The sequence below is a fragment of the Nematostella vectensis genome, chromosome 3, assembly GCF_932526225.1.
Source record: "Nematostella vectensis chromosome 3, jaNemVect1.1, whole genome shotgun sequence".
Lineage (NCBI taxonomy): Eukaryota > Metazoa > Cnidaria > Anthozoa > Actiniaria > Edwardsiidae > Nematostella > Nematostella vectensis.
Window position 1 is genome coordinate 13,412,014 of NC_064036.1, and position 24,517 is coordinate 13,436,530.

The following is a 24,517-nucleotide window of genomic DNA, read 5'->3' on the forward strand; positions in this document are numbered from 1 at the left end:
AAAATTATAAAAAAAATATAAAGTATTGGCATAGCTGTGCACCCCCCCCCCCCCCAAATATTTTCTTTTTTTCTTGCATGGCCTGCTATAAAGTTCTGCATCATGTAGTGAGGAGTAGGCTGATAAGAATTTAGAAATCCCTCAATTTTTATGGAGGAGGTTAATTTCTCAGATGAATCATCCTTTCTATGGATTTGTTTTGCAGAAACACTGAAAATTTCCCAACTCCTATTGTGTGGGGGATGCGAGGAAGATATGTATTTTTTTTCTGAAATTGAACAACAAAGTTTGATATTTTAGTATGGCATCTACAGCAAATAAAAAATTATGGTGCAATACTAAAGACAAGAAAGCAACACTGTTTATTTGATGCCAATAGATTTATTTTAATCTTTATGGGACTTCTTTGCATCCAGTTTTGTGACACGGCAACCTGGAAGAAAGGGATAGCAGATATTTTATTTATGTATTATAAAACTGGGGGTGTGAAGGGTAGTGAGTGGAGTACATAAATTACACAATAGCTCCTAGGAAAAAGCGCCTTTTGGCATCTGAGGGATATGCCCACGCTCCCTGTGTCCAACTCTAAATGCACGTCTGGCGTTGCCACGGCCAACTTGTGGGTCAGAGATTATGGGAGCTTGGGTCCGGCACTACGATAAATAACAGAGCTTGTGATATGCTTATCCGCCTTCTTGCATTTGGAATAATGAGTTTACGAGATAACGTAGTTAGAACTTGGTCGAGTTATGGAAGCGTCCAGGCAACCGCCGTACCAATATGGTTGGTTCCCCCAAGTAACCCCCTCCCCCCCTCTCCCCCCACCTCCTGCTGAAGGAGCACCATATATTATGTATATACGAATATGGATATATTACTCATATGGTTTCTTTAATTGCGCAACCACATCTCTGGCTTGCTACAAGCTTGGCTGGCACTGTTTGCGCAAAGCAAGTCAAAGCTGAAAATTCGATAGAATTTAAACATTTGACATTTTACCGTTAGCACTCCCTTAGAGCTTGTTGTACTGTGGCCTTGTCGTACTTGCCACCAAAGATGCTCACAATTTCATTAAGGCTGGCATCCTCTGCCTTAAATTCACATGCTTCAGCTTTGTCTTTTTTTGTCATTCCGATATTTCCCTTGGGGCACTTCGAGAGATAGACCTTGGCAACTTCCTAAATGGAAGTCAAATAACATCGTGTGAGTATGTCGTTCACGTTTTGAATACTTGTAGTACAACAAACGCTTGTAGTCATCAGCTCTTCTGAATAAGTTTTCGGTTTATCATATTCATTGATCTGGTTCAAGATGACAAACACTTTGGTGTTTTTGCATACTACAATCCAAATCACCTGCGATACATCCAAGTCTGTAGCAACTCCAGAGGCACCCTTGAATTTAATTTGGCATGCACGACTTCCTCTAGCCACGTTGTTTGCCAAACAGAGTCTTTCCTTGTTTTTTTCAACCATTTTCGCCTCGACTTCTTGCTTCAGGAGCTGGATATCAATGTAATTGGCGCCAAGTTTTGTGACACAATTCCCATTTCCGTCTTCCCTTGTCGTGCCTTCTTTGTACAAGTTCTCTACTGTTTCAGAACCCGCCAAGCAACCTTGAAGGACGTACCTTATGATCTTCACCTAAAGTAAAAAATTGGTAGGTTGCGCGCACAAATTAGTAAGCAAAAAAAAAAATACCTCGTCCCCAGCCTACCCTCGGTAAGCTCTTTCTGAAGGTTTAGTTGGTTATCTTGATTTCAAAGGACTGTTTAATAACCGACTCCAATCTAGCCTCGGAGAAGGCTGGGGGCGAGGCTAGATTGGAGTCGGTTATTAAAGAGTCCTTTGAAATCAAGATAACCAACTAAACCAATTTTACGTCATTTACAAAATTCAATCAATTTCACTATAGCTTCCAAATCGATGGAAAAAACCCGATGGAAACTCATGCTTTCTCGCACTTCGAATTTACTAGGTTGTCTTGAACTAAATGGCGGCTGACAAAGATTTTTCAAGCCTTCCTCGTTTTCACCGCTATTTACCCCTATGTTATTATAATTCACTCGTCCAGTGCCTAGCAGGCCTTAAAATATCTGGAGGGGCACGATACAGAAACATCAAAAATATGTTGAGGGCACAGCCACGCCCCTACTGGTCATCCCCTTTTAATTTTTTAAAATATTGAGGGGGGTGGGGCACGTGTCCCCAGTGCCCCACCCCCGCTACGGCCCTGCTCGTACCTTTGTGGTGTAGCATCTGAGGGTGAATGGGATTTTGAAAAGGTTCTCGATTAGCCTTTCCTCTATCCCATACAACACTTCAGGTTTGGGCTTCAGCTTGATCTCGTTGATGTATCTTTGGATACCAATGGCAACCTCGGTCTGCAACACAATTTGATGGAGTTATTCGTCTCCGTGCCATGTCGCCGTCGATGCTACCTTTATAGTTACCACGTACTATCCGTCATCATCATCATCATCATCATCTCCACCACCACAATCACACCATCATTATAACCACCACATACACCACCATCATCACCACCACCACAACCACCATCATCATCATCATCATCACCACCACATCCATCATCATCAACATCAATACTCAATGATATCCTTTTTATCATTATCATCGTAATCATTTATTTTATCTTGGTGATAAATGAATCACTGTCATTATTCTCTTCATCATCATTTACCAACTTCAAACGCCCATACACTATCATTACCAGAATTAACCATAATGATGCTAATTTAGAAGCATCTAAAAACATGTGGCAAATGGTGACCATTATTATGACCATTATTATTGACCATTATGGCGACCAGGTATTGATGGAAATCACCATTTGCCACACGTTTTTTTTTTTTTTGGTCATAGCGTCATCATCATCGACATCAACCACATCATCAACTAACGTGTTTCTACTTTATCCAGGGGCTGATGTAGCTTTTTGCTAAAGGGGGGGGGGGGGTTGGCTCAGTGACAAAGGGGAGAGGGGGTAATTTTTATTTGTTACATGGATTTCTGGGAGCCCAAAGGGGGGGGGGGGGGGGGTTAAACCCTCTCCGCTACTGATATCAATCACTCACCATCTGAGAGTTCGAAGAGTCGGTCTCCAGCATCTCTTTCATTTTGCTCAGCACTATTGTCACGTTTTCAGCAGATAGGAGACCGTACACGGAATTAAACGTCTATCAATGAACAATGATGGGTTGTTAGCATACATTTGCTCACTACCATCTCACGACAGTCTTAACGTAACTCTCTCATGTTCAAACCAAACCACTTAACAGGCTACCGAGAGAATCTTCCTTGTTTTTGTTACATTGCGGTTCGAATATATTTTCTGCAAATTGTGTTATTCCAGAAAAAAAAGCTTACTTCAGTTATCTCAGTCTCGGCCTTTGTGATATTGCTTATAGTCTCGTTGAGCAAAACCTCTGCCTTCGTGATTTCATCCAACGCTTTTTTCGCTTCTTCTGCCCTTTTTCGACAGACCATTTCGGTATTGATTATCTGGTAGAACATCATTGCTATCGATAACAAAGTAAAAGAAGAAAAAACACTTAGATTAGATAGATACACAGAGCGCCCTTTAAACGGGCCGTGGCCTTGGAGCACCCCAACAAGTAAGGGGGTAACTCCCAACTCTCAAGATTGGGCCCAAGGGGGCGTTGGGTGATCAAAACAGTGACAAAACAGTTGGGTGATCATAGATGATTGCGCATAGGAGTAAAGAAACATAAAACGTAGCAAAAGTTGTTGCTGATAAAAATGAGTGAATTCTAAAAACAAGAAAAAATGTGAGAAATGAAAATACAGCTCTTATATAGCGAGATCTACCTAGAAGACTTTTCTGTTGTCTGATCACCCAAATGAATAGCCTCGGAATGGGGTTCAATCAATTTAGCTCACCTGCAGGCTTTGTTTGCTACCTGGCTACAGTCAATTACCTGCCCCAGCTATGTTCGCTACTTCGCTTCCGACGTTCCAAAGCTTTCCCGTAAACTTGAGAGCTTTGCCAAACTTGACATTCATGGAATCTTTGAATCGTGTAAATTTCGTCTGTTGGAGTTGTTTTGGTGCTTGCGCGTATCCAAATCTCACCATTGCTGCCTTTATATTAGTTGGCGTCCTTGGTGCTTTAACTTTGAATGCGTTTTTTCTTTGGAGCTGTAAAATTTGAATAAAAGACTTTTACACAGACTTAAACTGATTACGTTAATATACTCGTGTAGGCCCCGCCCTCAAATGGGCGCCGGACATGGGGAGAGTTAAAATCCTTGATTCTATAATAGTGTATTTGATTTAGTGTAACGCGCGGTGATTCTATAATAGCGACGACGACGGCAGCGCGGACGTCGACGGCAGAAAACAATGGAATTTGATTCAGAAGTCAATATCAGCACGTGAAAATGAGCTCTGTCGGATACATTTTGCCGCTTTCCGTAAAACCACGGTGCGAAAACTCCATCACGGTCAATTGAGGACGCGGACGTTTGCTCTGTAAACTCCTCTAACCACGTTCGCTACTGTAGAAGTAATGTCCTCAGTTATATTTATCAGTATTTTTATCTATCTCTGACTATAATGTTTCGCTAATTCCATTGCAATTAAATTATTATGATCGCCACGCGCGAAAACACATCTTTTTCGATCGTGTTGTCCTAGCCGTCGCCGTTGTCCTTGTTTAAGGTCCCTAATAGCGTTATGAATGATACGCGCTAGCGCTACTTTGGCCACTAGGGGAAGGTTTTAAAGCGCATTGTCACCAGTTCACTTCCGAAGGTCCGACGGAAACCTCGACCGTTAAAGACAAAAGAATCTATTAGAATCCGAGATATTTTACATGCCATCCGCTCTAAATTATCAATCACATCCTCGAAGAAACTTGCAATATACGCACTGCTTTCAATATTTTGAAATATTTTTCGCGTTTTCCGTTAAAAATCATCGGAGATTGTAACGTAATCGACCGGAAGTAAACTGGTGACAATGCGGCTTTAAGATCGTTAGCCAATTAGCATACGAGATTGACTGTTTTAACTAACGCAATAATCACAATTAGGAGAGGTTCTCATGTTCTGAAATATTTCTTTGCCACGCTGGTTAGCAAGTGAAGCTCGTGTGTCAAAACGTTTCTCGTATCCTGATTGGCTCACCAAACTATCGAAGTGGCAACGCCAGGCGCGCTGCTCTGAAAAGCATCGATTACCTTGTTTGCACTTTCAAAAGCCTTTTTGTTTTTGGCGTAGTTGTATACGCCTTTGCCGCCGCTTAACAGCAAGCCCATCAGAGGAAAGCCGACGTTGAACCCAGTCTCCAGGGCGGACTCATACATATCGTGGACTTGGAGGTAATCCATCTCATTCTCAGTTCTGTTCTTTTGCTTGATTGCTTGCTGTCGAAAAAGAAGGATATTTTCTCTTCAGTATGGATTAGTCTATTAACTGGAGAAGAGTAGAATACTAAAGATTGTTAATATCTTTATTTTTCGAAGAAATAATTTTGCTTAAAAATTGGGACAGGAATAGGGGCAGCTTAAAATAGAGGCAACGGTAAGTGGATTTGATTCGTTGAATTAGAAAGCATTTACTTTGCTAAAACGTTTATAAACGAATTATATAGTTTACCAGAATTTTGCCGTCTGCGGTTTTAAGATCGGCGTTGATGTCCGGATTAAGAGATGAGATGTACACATCCAGTACATTGTTGATGTCGTTGATCTTGTTGTAGATTTCCTCGTATTTCCTGGCATTGCCCAAAACCTCATCCTGTAGATTGCTTGCTGAAAAAGTGATCCGTAATAACCAATTGGTATTATACCATGAACAGGATATGATCATATTCTCTTGGTATCATGTTGAGTTATTTGAATAAAGGAGCAGAGCGCAGAGCAAATGATGATGATGGCAACTCTGCAATCAACTTTGTGTCTCTTATGTACATTATTTATTTTTAAAAGATGAGAAGCACACATTGCGCTATTTTTTTAAGCAGTTCCTCGTATTTACGGAGAAAGTAGAGCGACAAGCAGCCAAACTAATAAGGTAAATTACCAATCCATTTGAAAACAAATGGGATCTGATCATGTTAGCAATTACATAACTCTGGTTGATGCGTTATTGTGGTTGGGTTTTGAATTATCGTTTTTTTTTTGTGCACCCAAGATATAATGTGATGTTATTCAAAAGTGAGTAATGGAAAAATGACATGTAATGGAAAAATAACAGTACAAACGTAAATTATCAATATCAATCCTTGTAACATTGTAATAAAAATAAAATTGAAAATAAACGATAATAACAATAATAATAATAATAATAACAACACAACAACAACAACAGCAGCAGTAGTAGTAATAGTAGTAGCAGTAGTAAAGAAGTAGTTAAATAAATATGATATTGAACCTTTTTATTTAATATTGTTTTAAGAATGAAAAAATGGCACAAAATTGTCATAATTTTTCTAAAGTAGGCATAGTATATATCAACAGTCAACTGATTTTACCTCTCAGCTCCAAGGCATCAGCTTGTTTACTAAGCACTCCTAGGTGTTCTTTTTTCGCTAAGAACTGATCGCGGTATTCACATCCTCTCGTAGTATCGCAACATCCACGGAATGCCCGATAGACCGAGTTCATGAGACTCAAGGTCGCAGCAGTGGGGGTTATCCACGGAGACGCTTTACTATAGTATTTTCCAACTTTCCCAAACACTTTAACAAATCCTGATGTGAAAATGCCTCCTAAACAAACATGAATGATACACTTCAGGAATGGTATTTGTAAGAACACTAGGATAATTACTAAAAAATAATTAAAAAACGCAAATTGCCTATGAAAATAAGATATCCATGCTTTGGGTGAGAATGAGGATGCTTTTGATAAATAGTCCCTCAGTCACATGATGGTGATTGTGTTGTTGATAGTGGTGATGGTTATCATAATATATAGATTTAGGCACTGCCTAAAAGCGGAGCCAGCTTTATTACCCAATTTCCATATTGGGAACCTTTGGGCAGTTTAGGGGTATGACCCCCTGAAGAATAGAGCTTCTAGACTAGAATTTCGTTTGAGAATAAGAAAGGGATCCATAATATAAACATTCACCTCAGTCCATATACTGTAAAAAGACTAAAGTGCTGTATGCTTAACCCCCCCCCCCCCCCCCACCCACCCACTTTTTTCATGTAACTTGTTTAAAATGCACGGTCCAAGCTGGATTTTATTTTATCTCAGCTATTTCTCCCACCGTATTGAAATGCTGGACCTCCTCCCAATCACCACTTCTTTTGCAGCTTAACAAAAAAATATTGCTGATATTTTAGTTTTATTTATTAACAGTGCTCTGTGTAGCTTCATTTGATAGACAACTGATACTGAACAGATATTTCCTATTTTTCATTTCTATAATCAAGTACAGCTTTGAAGATCAAGAGACTTCAGCAGATGTTTGCGGCAAGTTAAGACCCCAGACAAAGTTAGCATAGATAAGAAAAGAGAAATCCCATTTGACAGCATCCATTAAGGAGGGGGAGGGCTTCTCCTAAAATAGTCGAATGTGGTTGTTTGTCCTATCTTAAGGGTATGAAATAATGCTAACTGCTTTTCCTTAGGGAGTGTTCAAAATTCTCAGAGAAAGAAATTGCTTGACCACACCTAATGTGCTACCTTATGGGGGTAGGACTTACTGACCACAACCAAAGTGTTATCCCTTAGGGTTGAGATTTATCATCCCTTTCTGTTTTAATGGGAGTCTCGTTGGGTAAATGGGTATGATAAAAAGCAATTTTACCCAATAGCAGATATGGCAAAGACGCAGAAATGTAGGTTCTGAATAAACTTGAATGTATATATTTTATAATATCTTAAATGCACAAAGGATGCTAAATAGCGAATCAAATTATTGGTACTCATAAGTAGCTTGAATCACACAAAAGAATGAAAAGAGCAGAGCACTTGGGACAACCCCCCCCCCCCCCCCCCCTTAAAAAGGAAAAAAAAATCACAGTTTTGGTGATTTTAATTGCTAAAATTTAATGGCAATATCAACCATACATCAAAAATATTATTCCCAGGGGAAAAATGCAGATTGATTGAAAACGAAAAACAAATTTTAAAGGGAAGAAAGGAAAGCTAAATATTTTGCTAAAATATGCTGCTCATCATCCATGTCTTCATACAGTCTCACATCATGGCTTTTGGATATTTGGATATTAACAGTTCACCTGAATCAGTTGTTATTTCAATTTTTTTTAAACATGAGAACAAACATAGAGGAAAACAAATTATTAGATTAGTATCCTTACCGAACAGAAACAAAGAGATCAATATTGGCTTTATATGAGCTTGTCTTTTTGTTCGTTATTAGTATTTATCCTTGTGTTTCATCGATTTCACTTGTAACAATGGCAAATAACATCTTACAAGGGAGGTTCCAAATTCTTGACGAAAAGCTCGAGCCACTAAAGAAATCTCTGGATTTCCTGGCCGAGAAATATGACGTCCTACTAAAACAAGTAGCGGACCAAGAAAGTAAGATCAAAGAACTAAAAGCAGTCAACCAAACACTGAGAATTGAAATTAACTCAGTAAAGAAATCGCTTAAAGACAACGAAGGATTATTTAACGAACAAGAACAGTACAGTCGCCGGGAATGTCTCGAATTTCGAGGCGTCCCGGCTACTCCGACAGAGAACACTTCGGAGATTGTCTGTAAAATTGCTGCCTTGGCGGGAATTGATGTCTCACATCGATTTCGCTTTTAAATTATTTTTATTTTACAATTTATTTTGCTTTTGAATGAAAAAAAAAATGTGATTTTTCCTCCAAGAAAATAAAGAAATCGAACGGCAGCGATCCGCCACCACACTGCTGGGAAGAACATTTTCAAGAGAGATTACTCAGGGCTCAATTCTGAATCTTTAATTTCAGATTTCCAGAGAGTAGACTGGTCCTCCCAATTTAATGAATTACATAATATTAACGACATATTTCCCAGCTTTCTTAGAAAATCCAATGAGATCATTGATTGTCATGTACCAGAAAGGTGTCAAGAAAAGAAATTAAGTTTAAAATGAAACCCTGGATTTCATTAGGTCTTAAATCTTCAATAAATTATAAAAATCGATTATATAGGCAATTTATTAGGACAAGGGATCAGTGTATTTTTGTTAGGTATAGAGTTTACAGAAATAAGTTTAATCATTAAATGAATATAAGCAAAAAGAAATATGAAAATTATTTCTCAAGTAATTTATCAAATGTTAAACACTTATGGAAAGGTATTAGGGAAATTGTAACACTCAATCCAAAGGCCTCCTCGGTACCATAAAAAAAAAATTACTTCTAAAAATAAGGTTTTGATAGACAGTAATGAGATAGCCAATGAATTTAATATTTTTTTTCTAATGTGGGAAGGAAAATTAATCTAGCTATTCCAAAAGTAAATTCATCGTTTTTAGACTACCATCCCACTCCAATCAGTAACAGCTTCTATCTCAATCTTACAACTAGAGAAGAAATACAAGACATTATTTTAAATTTGAAATCAGGAAAGGCTTGTGGTCAATCCAGTATCCCAATATCATTGCTCAAGGTACTGTATGCTGTTATTTCTAGGCCCCTGGAGATATTATACAATGCCTCCTTTGCCTTGGGAACAGTCCCTGATTCATTCAAAATAGCACGTGTCATACCAATTCATAAGTCAGGTTCACACCAAACACTATCAAATTATAGGCCGATATCACTTTTATCCATTTTTAACCAAATCCTAGAAAGACTTATGTATAATAGACTTGTGACATATCTTATGAAGTTCAGCATATCACATGATAACCAGTTTGGGTTCCGTGCCAACCATTCAACTGAGCATGCTCTTATCCTGATAACTGACAAAATACAAAAGGCAATTGAAGACGGCCAGTTCTCTTGTGGAATCTTTCTCGACCTTAGCAAGGCTTTTGACACGGTTGATCATGATATTAGCTAAACTTTACTCATATGGTATTCGTGGAATTGCATATGACTGGTTTGTTTCTTGTCAAACAGGAAACAATTTGTTTCCATAGGAAATTCCTCATCCTTGCTTCTGTCACCTGTGGTGTACTGGTGTACCGGAGAGGTCTGTACTTGGTCCACTTTTTTTCCTTCTGTATATAAATGACTTTCATAATTGCTCCAAACTATTCGATTTTCATATGTTAGCAGATGACGCAAATCTGTTTCTTACTGACCCAAAACTCGAACATTTAGAAAGCATTGTGAATTCTGAATTAACCAAAGTCCATATATGGCTTTGTGCAAATAAACTTTTTCACTGAACATTGACAAAACTAATTTTGTCATATTTCATCTTACTCAAAAGAAGTTAAATAGATCAATATCCTTAAGGTTACAAAATAAGGTAATCAAACAAAAAGATAGTATCAAATATCTTGGAATTATAATAGATTCTCACCTTAACTGGAAGGAGCATGTTAACCAAACTTGTAAGAAAATCTCCAGGGGGGTAGGTATAATAGCAAAGCTACGTCATTATGTTACCTCCACAATTCTAACTCAATTACTCTACGCCCTCATTTACCCATTTTTGACCTATGGTGCTATAATATGGGGAAACACTTACCGAACCACAACAATGCCTTTATTTAGACTACAAAAAAGAGCAATCCGTCTTATTACTTTTTCCTCGTTTACTGAGCATACCTCTCCACTATTTAAAAAATTACAAATCCTTAAATTCCAAGATATTATATCATATCTCAACTGTCAATTCATGTTCAAATTTTACTCAAAATTATTAACTACTCCATTTAATAATTTCTTCACACCTATCAGCTCAAGGTACACGTATGAAACCAGGCTAGCCTCGAGCTCATCCTACTGTCTTCCATCAGTTCGTACAAACTATGGCAAGTTCAATATTCGCTTCCAAGGAGTTATAACATGGAATAAAATCGACTACCCAGCTAAGCAGCTACCCTTTAACCGATTTAAAAAAACTATAAAAAGAAATTTCATAATCTCTTACTAGATCTGAGACGTTTTTGCCATGTATATTTTCATGTATGTATAATTTTCGCTCTGTATGTACTGTTCTTATCTAAGTTTATTCATACATTCTTTTCCTTTTCTTTTCGTGTTTGCTTGTCTATTTTTTGCTGTTTTTTATACTTGTGCCTCCTCTGACGACAGCATCTCGTAAGTTATTTCTAGACAGCCAGTACCCGATTTGTATTAAAGTATTTAGTTTTGTATTGTAATTTCATCTTGTGGTACAAATAAAATATATGGTATTGTATTGTATTGTATTGTATTGTATTGTATTGTATTGTATTGTATTGTATTGTATTGTATTGTATTGTATTGTATTGTATTGTATTGTATTGTATTGTATTGTATTGTATTGTATAGAAAGAGAGACATTTTTACGTTTTTGTGTATTTAACATAAAATTTGGGACAAAAACAGCATAAACAGGAGATAAAGAAAAGAGAAAGACTTTGCAAGGATGATTGCGAAATGCTTTTTGTTTTTCCTCACACATTTGCCAATAAATAGCAAATGAATTCTCAATTTAAAAATAAGCGATACATAGTTTTACCAACACAACTGTGTATACATGAGTCATCAAGATCGTTCTTACCTGAGCTAGACCAGCTCATGCGACCAGCTGGCCTGGTCGCATGAGCTGGTTACGTGAGTGGTACAGCCAGCTGACAGCGTGACATGACGTCATTGACCACAAATTTTGAGTCGCCTAGTTTATAACCAATTTCTATAGCTATGGCTCAGCGCTGGCTCCGCTATTAATGAAGTTAACAGGGGCAGCGGAAGGGTAGGAGCAGGGGGGATATATGAACGCTTTTTTAAACCAACGGTTTCAAGCGGTACATGTGCAACTTACAACAAATTTGTTGAACAGTTTAAAATCCCGTGAATAAAACCCAGGTTTCCCCCCCGAGTTCTTATAGATAGGGCTTAAGATGATTATGATAGTGGTGTTGATGATAGTGGTGGTGGTAATTATAATGGCGATGATTATGATAGTGGTGTTGATGATAATGATAATATGTTAACGATATTGGTGGTGGTGATTATAATGGCGATGATTATGATAGTGGTGTTGATGATAATGATGATATGTTAACGATAGTGGTGGTGGTTATAATGGCGATGATTATGATAGTGGTGGTGGTTATAATGGCGATGATAATGATAGTGGTGGTGATTATAATGGCGATGATTATGATAGTAGTGGTGGTGGTGATTATGATGGCGATGATTATGATAGTGGTGGTGGTGATTATAATGGCGATGATTATGATAGTAGTGGTGGTGATTATAATGGCGATGATTATGATAGTGGTGGTAGTGATTATGATGGCGATGATTATGATAGTGGTGGTGGTGATTATAAGAATGATGATAGTAGTAGTATTTATGATGATAATGATGATAAAGATGATGATAGCGATAATTATTTCATAATAATGATCAGGATATTTGCGATGATGATGATAATAATTAATAATGATGCAAATTACTTACGTCTGGAAGAGGTTTCAGTCTTTTCCGGTTGTACCCGTAACTCATGATTAACATCATTTTCGAAACCATCATCCTCGACGTCATCGTCATGAAAATTATCTGCAGGAAACAAAAAAACTTAGACATCATATCTCTCCTCATAAATGTCCACTTAAACAAACGAAAGAAGAGCTCTATGATATATCGGCATTGATCTCCTAGCAGCCTCTTGTGATGGCTTCGGTAGAAATTAAAAGTGCTTACAAAGGGTTAGATACCCTAGTAAGAAGAACGAAACACATCCAAAAATGGGGAGGAATCTTCACAGAACATCGCAATTGTATCCACAACTAAGTACAAAAAGATTTGTTAGACACCTCCTATATAGCTAATCCTGGTTACTTGGAATCATAAAAGTCCAAGATTGAAAAATACTTGGAAAAGAGGAGACTCTTTTTTTTCCTGCTAGGAGGGAGGGGGGGGTCTAGGAGGAAGGGGTGATTAGCTTAAGGGAGGTCGCATATCAATTACCCCAAGTTTTGAGGATCACACTGAATTCTTCGGTTTTTGGCTGACGCAAAGCAACAGCAGACGCAGACTCTAATTGTTGCAGAAACAGAGTAAGGCTCAGGATCGCTGCAAAGTGACATAGCATCTTCGTCATCTGTGAGATAAAATCATTCACCTTCAGATATGTGCGCGCACACTCGTGAAACATTTTCGATCATATTTCAGTTTTGATGTTTATATCTTGGTAATGAGGCCCCGTAGGATTTAGGGAGGGGCAGGTACCTTGAGCTGGAATTTTCACCCCAATGGCTACGGGCCTGTAAGGGCGTTTACCCCGCAAATAAAATGGCTGCCATGATGCTAACCTCCGGGCAAATTTTCTAGCTACCACTTTTGATAAGCGTTATATTGCTCTATGAAATATAGTTTTATAACACTTTGTTATCTTACGTTAACAATATGTTAGCCATGCAAAGTTTTAAAAAGCTCCAGAGTGAACCTGTTTCTAAAGTTAAACGCGGTAGAAGTATTGCCCCAACAGACAAGGTTAAAAAGAGTATAGCAGTTTAGGCTTGAAGCAAGAAAACCTACGCCACTAAACTTTTTCCACGACTCCCAGAGAACGATGTTGCCAAAAAAAGTGAAACCCCCGACAAAAAGTTTCTCAAATTCCTAGAGCTTAAAAAGAGTCTAACACTACAAAAAAAACATGTTTATACCATATTAGGCAAAGAGGAATATCTCATGGGCTCCGATTTGTTACCTTACCGTGCTGCGTGAAGGCGAAGAGTGCTAAGTTTTTCAGGTAGGCCACGATCAAATCATAAACAGCCTCAGTTCCACATTAGCGCAAATACTAGGAATCCCTTACTTGGTTAGATTGGAATTCTGTGAAGCGCGTAGCAGGTTCCTTTATGAATCGGGTGGCAACGAATGCGTTCTGTGTTTCGCGTGGTTTATTAAATTCTTCTAAGTAAACGTAACGGGAGATTGGGGTAATTAGAATTTAAGAATTGATGGGAACGAAATACTTGCACTATCACTTGTGGCAAACTAATTAATGAGTCCAAACCGTTTATGTGTACTAAAACGAACGAACACCGCGATCATTTCGTATACGGCGAAGGTTACGTTTTTTTTTTCAAGCTCCCACCATAGCCTGGGATCTCAAAGTCTGAAAGTATTATGCCACCGGTGCGGTCGCATCCCCCTTATAAGAGAAAAAGGTCTTCTTTTGTGCCACAATAACAACTAACAAAAAGACATGAAGACATATCAGAAGGGTAGGTTATTAATAAAGTGAAAAATATGGCCCCTTTCTTGATCATGATCCAGACCATGTTCCAGGGTTTGTGCAGTAATATTGCGTCGGTCAATGTTTGAGATTTTCCGAATGTCTTGCTTTCTTCCTGTGCACTATTTTCATCGGTTTAATTTTTACAATCTCATCGTTTTGCAGGCAGTAGCTAGCGGGAGGGGAATGGTTCAACGGGAAGGTCTGCTCTAATTGAGAAATATTAAGTCCCACTGCGAGTCCTTCAAATGGGTACGCGAACCCCCCGCTCAAAACCCCAGCTACGGGAGCCTAGCTTTGCATTGTCAATTTGTGTGTGAACCATTCAACGATTAGGCTTTATTACGACTGAGAGGGTAAAATTCTGTTGATTGCTTAAACTGTTAAACTGTTTAAATTCCTCTAATGCACATTCAGGCCCGTACCCAGGATTTTTTTTCGGAGGGGGGGGGGGGGGGGGGTGCTAAAAAAGTGGATCTAATTTTTTCGAGGGGATTGGTGGATCGTGAGTTTTTTGATAAGAATTTTTTATGCCTTTGCAGTATCTCCACGGGACGGCTTATTATCGGTTTTGGCTACAAAATGTTTGAATAGATTTTTGCCATACCGGAGAATGCTTGTTTTTAAATCTAAATCACTTATGCTTTATAATTTTGTTTACAAATAGCACGTCTATTGCGAACCAGTAGTGGACTCCCCGCCGTTCTGTGTGTGTCTGTGTGTGTGTGTGTGGGGGGGGGGGGGGGGGGGGGAGGGAAGAGGAGGGCAAACGCACCCCCAGCACTCCCCCCCCTGGGAACGGGCCTGGGCCTGACATTTGAGTAATCAAGTTCATCTACCCAAGAACTAGGCAAAATCCAATTGTTCCAGTATATCACAACAAAACACTTTACGCCGGGGAAGGGGTGGGAAATTGATGGAATTTCATTGAAAAGTCAAGATAAACGACTGTAATTTAAGGTGAATTTAACGGATACTTTTATTTGATCATTTCATGACACGAGCGATCCTCTTTTCCTGCTTGGTGGTGCCTATGCTCAACACTCCACCTTGGATATGGTTGCGGCCTCGTAACCAAATTTCTTTGCGATTTTGTCATCGGTCCATTTCCGTTTTTTGTAGAAACAGATCTTTCTTATCTCACGTTCAGTCGGCTTGCAATTCGCAATGATAGCAGTCACTACATCCTGAAAAAAAAATTCAGCATCTTATTATAAAAAGGGACACATTAGCAAGGCGCATACAGTAGCATTTCCAAGATGGGAAAACTCAATGATGATAATGATGACGAGGGTGGAGGTGTTGGTGGTGATGATGATGTTGGTGAGGATGATGATGGTGATGATGATGATGATGATGATGATGATGATGATGACAATGAGATGATGATGATGATGATGATGATGATGATGATGATGATGATGATGATGATGATGATGAGACGATGAAAAAAGTTATCATTTACCTCCGACATATTCAAATCTTGAGCAATCTTTGCTGTTGTATCTCCATCATCTGTGAAAGAAATATACTGCATAAACAAAAGAAGATGTGGGCTGGGAGGGCAACTCATTCCATTGTCCTTTTTTACTTTGTTGTCGTTAGGCCACGCAATAGTCGCGCCTTTATGTATTACTCTACTTATTACTTTATCAATTGGCCAAGCCTTACATTACTTTATCAATTAGTCAGACCTTATTTTACTTTTTGTTGGTCACGCCATTGTTACGCCTTACTACTGTATCCAATGGCCACGCCTTATATTAATAATCGGTCAGGTTAAAACAATAATTTTTATTAGTGTATTTGTATCACACCTTTTGACATTGTGCACACCGCTTTCACGTAATCCTCGTTGTTTATCTGGCACATCTTTTGCTTCCCTTCCCTCGCCATTTGCTTGCCTATGGTCAACTTCATGCTTGACTTCTCCATGTAGTTCTCCCCTATCTCGGCGCTGCATTCTCCATCCGGGTCTTCGAGGTTTTTCGCCTGGTCGAAGAGACGGTCGAAAGAGGCTCTGCCCTTTCTGCATCCCTCCAATACTGTTGCGATCGACCTCACCTGACAGAAAATAAGAGAAGTGACTCCTGATTTCAGTCCCTGTTTTAAAGATACCATATTCCTGTAGTGAGGTGTAATAATCGACTTATTTCTATCATTATTGTAAGGTTATTAGCCCGTTCGAAATACAGCGGGTCCAGCAGACAATGATCCATTGCAAGTCATGAAGTATGATACTATGGCGAATGTTACGACGATTAACGTTGTGTTGAAGGTGCATACATACACCTTAGGGAACAGCTATGGGCAAAGGGTTTTCCAAGATGTCTTAAAGCCCGCTTTAGTATAATAAGCATAATCACTTAAGTACTATGTTAAGGATTAAATCACAAGAAAGGAAACAAAGGCCAGTCACAGTAGATTCAAAGCTGTCTGTACCTTAGGGTTGGAAAGGGTGTGGCTTCTCGCGCTATTATAATAATTCATTGAAGCATGATAAACAGTAAAAAGTTGTAAAACTCTTTTGGGGGAAAGGGGGTGGGTGTGTTTGGGTGTGGTGGGGGGCAGATATCAATTCTTATGGGGTAGTTGCTTTACCTCGTTGGTGTAGCAGTGGATAGTGAGTGGCACCCGCATCAGGTTGCGGAGCAGCTCTTTCTGGAGTATTTCCACTTTCCTCTCGTCATCTCTTGCTCCCGTTATCTGATCTTTAAACGTAGCAATATTCCCAGCAACATCGACCTATGGGAATTTGGCAACAAAGCAGCAACATTGATATCAGTCGCTGACACAAACTTTCACAAATCTAATTCCTTTATTCCGCTCCTTAAAGGCTGTGAAAAAGGCGAAGCCGAGTAACAGTATTTGTCATTTCTCACATTTATTAAACTGTGACGCATACATAATTCAAGCAGCCTACATTTTATTCGTCACGTACGAAATACTTGCCGCGCAGAACATACCAAGCCATTGATTAGTGGGCGATAGACTGCCGACATTACTCACCATTTTAGGAGAGCTAAGCTTTTCTAAAATCTTCTTTGTTTGATCCATAACAATTGCAAACTTGTCAGAAGTGACATAAGAGTAAACTGTTTCAAAGGCCTGGAAAAAATAGAAAAAGGTTGGTGAATCATCAATCGTTTCTTCTATGATGTTAGTACAGTCAATATTTTGCTAACAAAGGCACGTGTGTCCACAAGGGTTTCAACAAGCGGGGACCTCGTTAAACTAGCCAGAAGATCAGCGTGTTTAAATAAAGCAGCGCAACCAAAGAGCTCCACTTTGGAAACCGAAGGTTCTAGAGACTTTTTTGAGCGAAGAGAGGGGAAATACAAGAAAAGGAAAGGGAAACTGAGAATGATTTTTCTTTTTTAACCTAACAAGGGGTGCTTGGTGAAGCGAAAATTTAGTTTCTGGGACCCAGGGTGAAGAGCAGCGTATCGCATGCAGGGTCGAACAGAATTCTGTGATTTTCAACAATATGCTTACTTTTTGTACGACTTCCTTGGCTGCTGTGATGTTCCTTAAAATTTCTTCGAACTTTTTTTTGCACTTTGACATCTCCAGCATTGCCTCGCGGGCTTTTTCCTTCCTCTCTTGGCATTCCATATGCGAATTGATGACCCCGTACACTTTCATTCCTAAAAACGGTCAATAAATTTATAGCCATTGCTTGTTGGCAGCCAAGCCAAGACGAGTGCATAGAATATCCTACGCGGCTAAGAGGAACAACGTCTTCTAATGATAACAGTATTATATATATATATATATATAGATATATAGCTGGGGGTTAAATGTGGAGACATACCCCCCCCTCGTCACCAGGCTCTACCTGTTCCAAAGAGACCAAGTGCGGCCCCACCAGCCGCCCCAGCGCCCTTAGCAAACGCCTGTCCTTTCACGAGATCTGGGTTCAACTGACTCTGGAAGTTCACCATTCTCCCTCGTAAGGCCAGCCTCGGGACTTGTGCGTAACCAAATTCATACTTTGCTCTTTCCGAAGTGCCAGTCCAGCCGGGGTTGAGTTTGATGGCCGATAGCTTCTCGACCTATAAAATGATGGCAGATGTTCAACATCGTGGTGGTCGTTTGTGTGAGTTTAGTTCCCGTATATATAAGAAGACAACAGGCTCGTACCCAGGATTGGTTGAGGTTGCGTGCATAGATATAGGTATCATATGGAAAGAGCATAATAGTTGAAGATTCCTTTATAAGAAATGACCAACTTTTTGGCCGCCAAGGACCCCCTGTATACGCGACTGGACAAGAAGGAGTTTCATACCAGTGTGCTGCTTTTAATCTTTTATGTGAGTTCTGGTAGTTTATAACTATCAGTTCCTCGCTATTGCTCTTCTTCGTGAGTTTTTGTCGACAATTTCCCAACTTATAAGGCAGAGTCGAATACCGGTTTTTGGTGTATTGTATTATTGTATTCATTCTTCTGGTTCACCACATGACTATTTGAGCTTTTTGTATTCAACCTATAAGGACATTTTCACATTTTGGGAGTTGACTTACATTAGAAGTGAGAGCAAGTGCTTTCCTCTTCTTGGCAAACTTGTACAAGTCCTCTCCTCCACTGATCATCAGCTCCATCACAGGGAAGGATTTGGTGACGGTTTCCTGGATGATTTTCTCGTATTGCTTGGCGACCTGCAGGTAGCTAGTTTCTCCTTCGCTATCAGATTGGATAGCACCCTGAAGAGCATTCACAAGTCAGAGTATCATAGATGTGTTTGCGCATAAGGGGAAACGACCGTTTAACACTCGCGTGTGACAGTACGCGTTACTGTTTTAGGCCTTTTGGAAAGGTTTGCCAACACAATTCGATATAATCGACGCACTTTGTAATGACCGATGTACTGTGTAATGAACTAAAACCTGGGGCCCTTAGTAACCCCAAGCAAGATGCCCGTGCATACCTTAATAGTAGCAGTAGCTGCAGTCAATGTTTTGTTGAGATTTGGCGCTAGTGCGTCCAAGAATCCATCCATGGCGTCATTGATGTCATTGATTTCGGCGAGAATCTCATTATATCTGTAAAACACCGCTTCGACATACACTTGGAGTTTTTGGCCTAAAAAGCATATAAGTATATAAACTGTTTTGGACTAGCCTTCTATCTCTTCATCTAAATTTCTATGGTCTTGCTGGCCTCGAACATTACCTTCAAGTTCCTTCCTGTCTGCTTCATCAATCATCTCAATTTCTATGGTGTTGCTGGCCTCAAACATTACCTTCAAGTTCCTTTCTGTCTGCTTCATCTATCATCTCAATTTCTATGATCTCGCTGGCCTCGAACATTACCTTCAAGTTCCTTTCTGTCTGCATCATCTATCATCTCAATTTCTATGGTGTTGCTGTCCTCAAACATTACCTTCAAGTTCCTTCCTGTCTGCTTCATTTATCACCTCAATTTCTATGGTCTTGCTGGCCTCAACCATTACTTTCAAGTTCCTTTCTGTTTGCTTCATCTATCATCTCAATTTCTATGGTCTTGCTGTTCTCGAACATTACCTTCAAGTTCCTTCCTGTCTGCTTCATCTATCACCTCAATTTCTATGGTCTTGCTGGCCTCGAACATTACCTTCAAGTTCCTTCCTGTCTGCTTCATCTATCACCTCAATTTCTATGGTCTTGCTGGCCTCGAACATTACCTTCAAGTTCCTTCCTGTCTGCTTCATCTATCATCTCAATTTCTGTGGTCTTGCTGGCCTCGAACATTACCTTCAAGTTCCTTTCTGTTTGCTTCATCTATCATCTCAATTTCTATGGTATTGCTGGCCTCGAACATTACCTTCAAGTTCCTTCCTGTCTGCTTCATCTATCATCTCAATTTCTATGGTCTTGCTGTCCTCAAACATTACCTTCAAGTTCCTTTCTGTCTGCATCATCTATCATCTCAATTTCTATGGTCTTGCTTGCCTCGAACATTATCTTCAAGTTCCTTCCTGTCTGCATCATCTATCATCTCAATTTCTATGGTCTAGCTGGCCTCAAACATTACCTTCAAGATCCTTCCTGTCTGCTTCATCTATCATCTCAATTTCTGTGGTCTTGCTGGCCTCGAACTTTACATTCAAGTTCCTTTCTGTCTGCATCATCTTTCATCTCAATTTCTGTGGTCTTGCTGGCCTCGAACATTACCTTCAAGATCCTTTCTGTCTGCTTCATCTATCATCTCAATTTCTGTGGTCTTGCTGGCCTCGAACTTTACCTTCAAGTTCCTTTCTGTCTGCTTCATCTTTCATCTCAATTTCTGTGGTCTTGCTGGCCCCGAACATTACCTTCAAGTTCCTTCCTGTCTGCTTCATCTATCATCTCAATTTCTATGGTCTTGCTGGTCTCGAACATTACCTTTAAGTTCCTTTCTGTGTGCATCATCTATCATCTCAATTTCTATGGTGTTGCTATCCTCAAACATTACCTTCAAGTTCCTTCCTGTCTGCTTCATCTATCACCTCAATTTCTATGGTCTTGTTGGCCTCGAACATTACCTTTAAGTTCCCTCCTGTCTGCTTCATCTACCATCTCAATTTCTATGGTGTTGCTGGCCTCAAACATTACCTTCAAGTTCCTTTCTGTCTGCTTCATCTATCATCTCAATTTCTATGATCTCGCTGGCCTCGAACATTACCTTCAAGTTCCTTTCTGTCTGCATCATCTTTCATCTCAATTTCTGTGGTCTTGCTGGCCTCGAACATTACCTTCAAGTTCCTTCCTGTCTGCTTCATCTATCATCTCAATTTCTATGGTGTTGCTGTCCTCAAACATTACCTTCAAGTTCCTTCCTGTCTGCTTCATTTATCACCTCAATTTCTATGGTCTTGCTGGCCTCAACCATTCCCTTCAAGTTCCTTTCTGTCTGCTTCATCTATCATCTCAATTTCTATGGTCTTGCTGGTCTCGAACATTACCTTCAAGTTCCTTTCTGTGTGCATCATCTATCATCTCAATGTCTATGGTGTTGCTATCCTCAAACATTACCTTCAAGTTCCTTCCTGTCTGCTTCATCTATCACCTCAATTTCTATGGTCTTGCTGGTCTCGAACATTACCTTTAAGTTCCCTCCTGTCTGCTTCATCTACCATCTCAATTTCTATGGTCTTGCTGGCCTCGAACATTACCTTCAAGTTCCTTCCTGTCTGCTTCATCTATCATCTCAATTTCTGTGGTCTTGCTAGCCTCGAACTTTACCTTCAAGTTCCTTTCTGTCTGCATCATCTTTCATCTCAATTTCTGTGGTCTTGCTGGCCTCGAACATTACCTTCAAGTTCCTTCCTGTCTGCTTCATCTATCATCTCAATTTCTATGGTCTTGCTGGCCTCAAACATAACCTTCAAGTTCCCTTCTGTCTGCATCATCTATCATCCCAATTACTATGGTCTTGCTGTCCTCGAACATTACCTTCAAGTTCCTTCCTGTCTGCTTCATCTATCATCTCAATTTCTATGGTCTTGCTGGCCTCAAACATAACCTTCAAGTTCCCTTCTGTCTGCATCATCTATCATCCCAATTACTATGGTCTTGCTGTCCTCGAACATTACCTTCAAGTTCTTTCCTGTCTGCTTCATCTATCATCTCAATTTCTATGGTCTTGCTGGCCTCAAACATAACCTTCAAGTTCCCTTCTGTCTGCATCATCTATCATCCCAATTACTATGGTCTTGCTGTCCTCAAACATTACCTTCAAGTTCCTTCCTGTCTGCTTCATTTATCACCTCAATTTCTATGGTCTTGCTGGCCTCGAACTTTACCTTCAAGTTCCTTTCTGTCTGCATCACCTTTCATCTCAATTTCTGTGGTCTTGCTGGCCTCGAACATTACCTTCAAGTTCCTTTCTGTCTGCATCATCTTTCATCTCAATTTCTGTGGTCTTGCTGGCCTCGAACATTACCTTCAAGTTCTTTCCTGTCTGCTTCATCTACCATCTCAATTTCTATGGTCTTGCTGGCCTCAAACATAACCTTCAAGTTCCCTTCTGTCTGCATCATCTATCATCCCAATTACTATGGTCTTGCTGTCCTCGAACATTACCTTCAAGTTCTTTCCTGTCTGCTTCATCTACCATCTCCAGTACTCTTGTCCTGTTGCTTTCAAACCAGAAGTGGTACTGACACTCGGTGTCGGTGCTTCCCTTGCAGCACCCGTGCATTAGGTTTGCAACGGAAGTACTAACCGCCGCTCCAGTTCCTATCGGGGTTGTGAACTTATTCAATTTACCACCATACTTGCCGAGGACCTGAATAACTTTGATGAAGCCTGATGCCCATGAACCTTCAAAAACAGAGGAAGAATTAAATAAATTATTTTTGATTGCGACGTCCGGATAAGCAGAGCTTATAAAAGGACAATTCTCAATATCTATTACCTAGTTCGCGTCGCGTCACGCATGCACCCTTTACGAGAGAATCTTCTCAACATATCCAGTAAAGAAGGAGGCTGTATTCAGTAGGGGGATCTACTTTTTGAATATTCATTTGCGTGTTATTTGCTTACGTGATGCAGATAAATCTGTTTTTTCGGTCAGCGGTTCGAGTTCAGATTCTACATCTCCACTGTTTTCATCGTCAACATCGTCATTATCATCGCCATTATCTTGATTATCAACATATCTATTATACGAATCTGTAAGGAAAAATCATAATATGATACCAACTGATGCCTTCTTAAATGACAATTAGAACAATCCGTTTCAGTTATACTAAATTGAAATTACCTTGCTCACTGGACACGCCTCTTACTAATCGTAAACGGCGTGTACCAAGCGAGCTTGAAAAATCCGCTAAGCTGAGTGAGTTTAAAAGCGCCAGAAGGCATAAAGCCAAGACCATGCGTGTTGATAAGCTCACCATCTGGGATAAAAAGACTTACTGTCAGTACTCGTACGGTTAAAAAGTGGTTTAAATGTTGCTCTTTGTTTTCGGCGGAAAACGTGCGTAAGTATTCCTTGAACACCTATCTTAACCAACTTGCATCGCCGCACTGAATAAAGTGTATATTACTTTGGAATTGCTTGATTTCACAAGTAAGCAATGTTTTGTTGCTATTACAAGTTATCCTCTTATTCGAAACAAGGAACTATTTCTCTTTGCCTTTAAAGCCGATTTTATCAAAAAAGTTGAAGATAGAAGGTGTTACTTGCCTCGTTGCTTACGCAGCTTTTGGTGACGACCCTTGTTTTTTTTTCACACCTCAGTGATTTATCTTCCCAGGAACCTTAGATTTGAATTAGCGCAAACCTTAGGAATGCATTAACTAATTCTAATTTTCAAAGCGAAATTAAAAATCTGCGAAGCGCGTAGCAGGTATTCGCGTGAATAGGGAGGGACCTGCACCTTTTGTTCTGGTTGGTTTATTAAAATCCTCTTTCTAAACATTACTGACGACTGAGTGAATCACTTTTTAAAAATAGATGGAACACGAACCGACTCTTGAAAACTAGTACTGTCACTTGTGGGAAAATAATTCTATAATCAAAAACCAAAAACATAAATTAACGCCGCGGGCATATCATTCAAGAACCTATAATTCCCATAGAAATAAATCAACACCAAGTTTTGGTACGTTTTACGTCTCTACGTGTAGCGTATAAATCATAAGCTCGGGAGACTGGAAAACCACTCACAACGTTATTAACGTTAAATAAATTATTGTATTGTATTGTTTTGTTTGTTAAAACAAAGTGTTAGCACTTAGTCTGTTGCCTATGGTTTTACAGAGGCATGAAACATATTATTTCAACTTGTGTTGATTATTGAGTTCCCTGATACAACCACGCCTACGCAGACCAAGTAGTTTTTTTTCTACAGCTTGTTTGAAGTTTTACATACATACATTCACGTCCATATCCTAGGCCTAGGGGCTAAGACTAAACATATACGCCACTTCAATAGGAAGATATCAATATCTTGTCTCAATCTAGAGCCCACAAATGAAATAAACACACAATTGTCATACGAAGTTGCCAATAAATGTAACGAATCTAAAAGGAATTGTGTAATAATATGGAACCCACAAATGCAATAACATGGATCTTATTAATGGAATTCAATCTTTTCATTTCATGTTTTGGTCCAGATTAGTCTTGTGTGTTTGTGTGGGATGGAAAGGGCTATGTTCCGATACACATCCCCACACTGTGTTAGGATATTCACCCCAAAC

At 39.5% G+C, this 24,517-nt stretch overlaps 2 protein-coding genes across 5 annotated transcripts; both read right to left on the bottom strand.

The window, feature by feature from the left end:
* Positions 1–365: 365 nt before the first annotated feature.
* On the bottom strand, positions 366–13,954 carry LOC116602196. 2 transcript variants are annotated; one of them, XM_048725240.1, is made up of 13 exons: positions 13,822–13,954; positions 13,075–13,207; positions 12,565–12,663; positions 6,519–6,755; positions 5,642–5,796; positions 5,224–5,409; positions 3,962–4,181; positions 3,390–3,541; positions 3,098–3,199; positions 2,243–2,383; positions 1,356–1,643; positions 1,000–1,178; positions 366–433 (listed from the first exon to the last, which is right to left on the bottom strand). In XM_048725240.1, exons 2-12 carry the CDS (start codon positions 13,205–13,207, stop codon positions 1,002–1,004), a joined length of 1,890 nt encoding a protein of 629 aa, XP_048581197.1. In that variant the 5' UTR covers positions 13,822–13,954; the 3' UTR covers positions 366–433; positions 1,000–1,001. The 2 variants fall into 2 exon arrangements, with proteins under 2 accessions (XP_048581197.1, XP_048581198.1); XM_048725241.1 differs by having other exon boundaries at positions 13,817–13,918.
* Positions 13,955–15,301: 1,347 nt separating this feature from the next.
* LOC5518721 lies at positions 15,302–23,639 on the bottom strand. 3 transcript variants are annotated; one of them, XM_048725613.1, is made up of 13 exons: positions 23,499–23,639; positions 23,073–23,208; positions 22,853–22,981; positions 22,391–22,630; positions 19,276–19,430; positions 18,872–19,051; positions 18,186–18,402; positions 17,843–17,994; positions 17,357–17,455; positions 16,949–17,092; positions 16,165–16,411; positions 15,813–15,862; positions 15,302–15,534 (listed from the first exon to the last, which is right to left on the bottom strand). In XM_048725613.1, exons 2-13 carry the CDS (start codon positions 23,206–23,208, stop codon positions 15,385–15,387), a joined length of 1,899 nt encoding a protein of 632 aa, XP_048581570.1. In that variant the 5' UTR covers positions 23,499–23,639; the 3' UTR covers positions 15,302–15,384. The 3 variants fall into 3 exon arrangements, with proteins under 3 accessions (XP_048581570.1, XP_048581571.1, XP_048581572.1); XM_048725614.1 differs by lacking the exons at positions 22,391–22,630; positions 22,853–22,981; positions 23,073–23,208; positions 23,499–23,639 and adding an exon at positions 21,901–22,001; XM_048725615.1 differs by lacking the exons at positions 22,391–22,630; positions 22,853–22,981; positions 23,073–23,208; positions 23,499–23,639 and adding an exon at positions 19,731–19,831.
* Between the last annotated feature and the right edge of the window lie 878 nt (positions 23,640–24,517).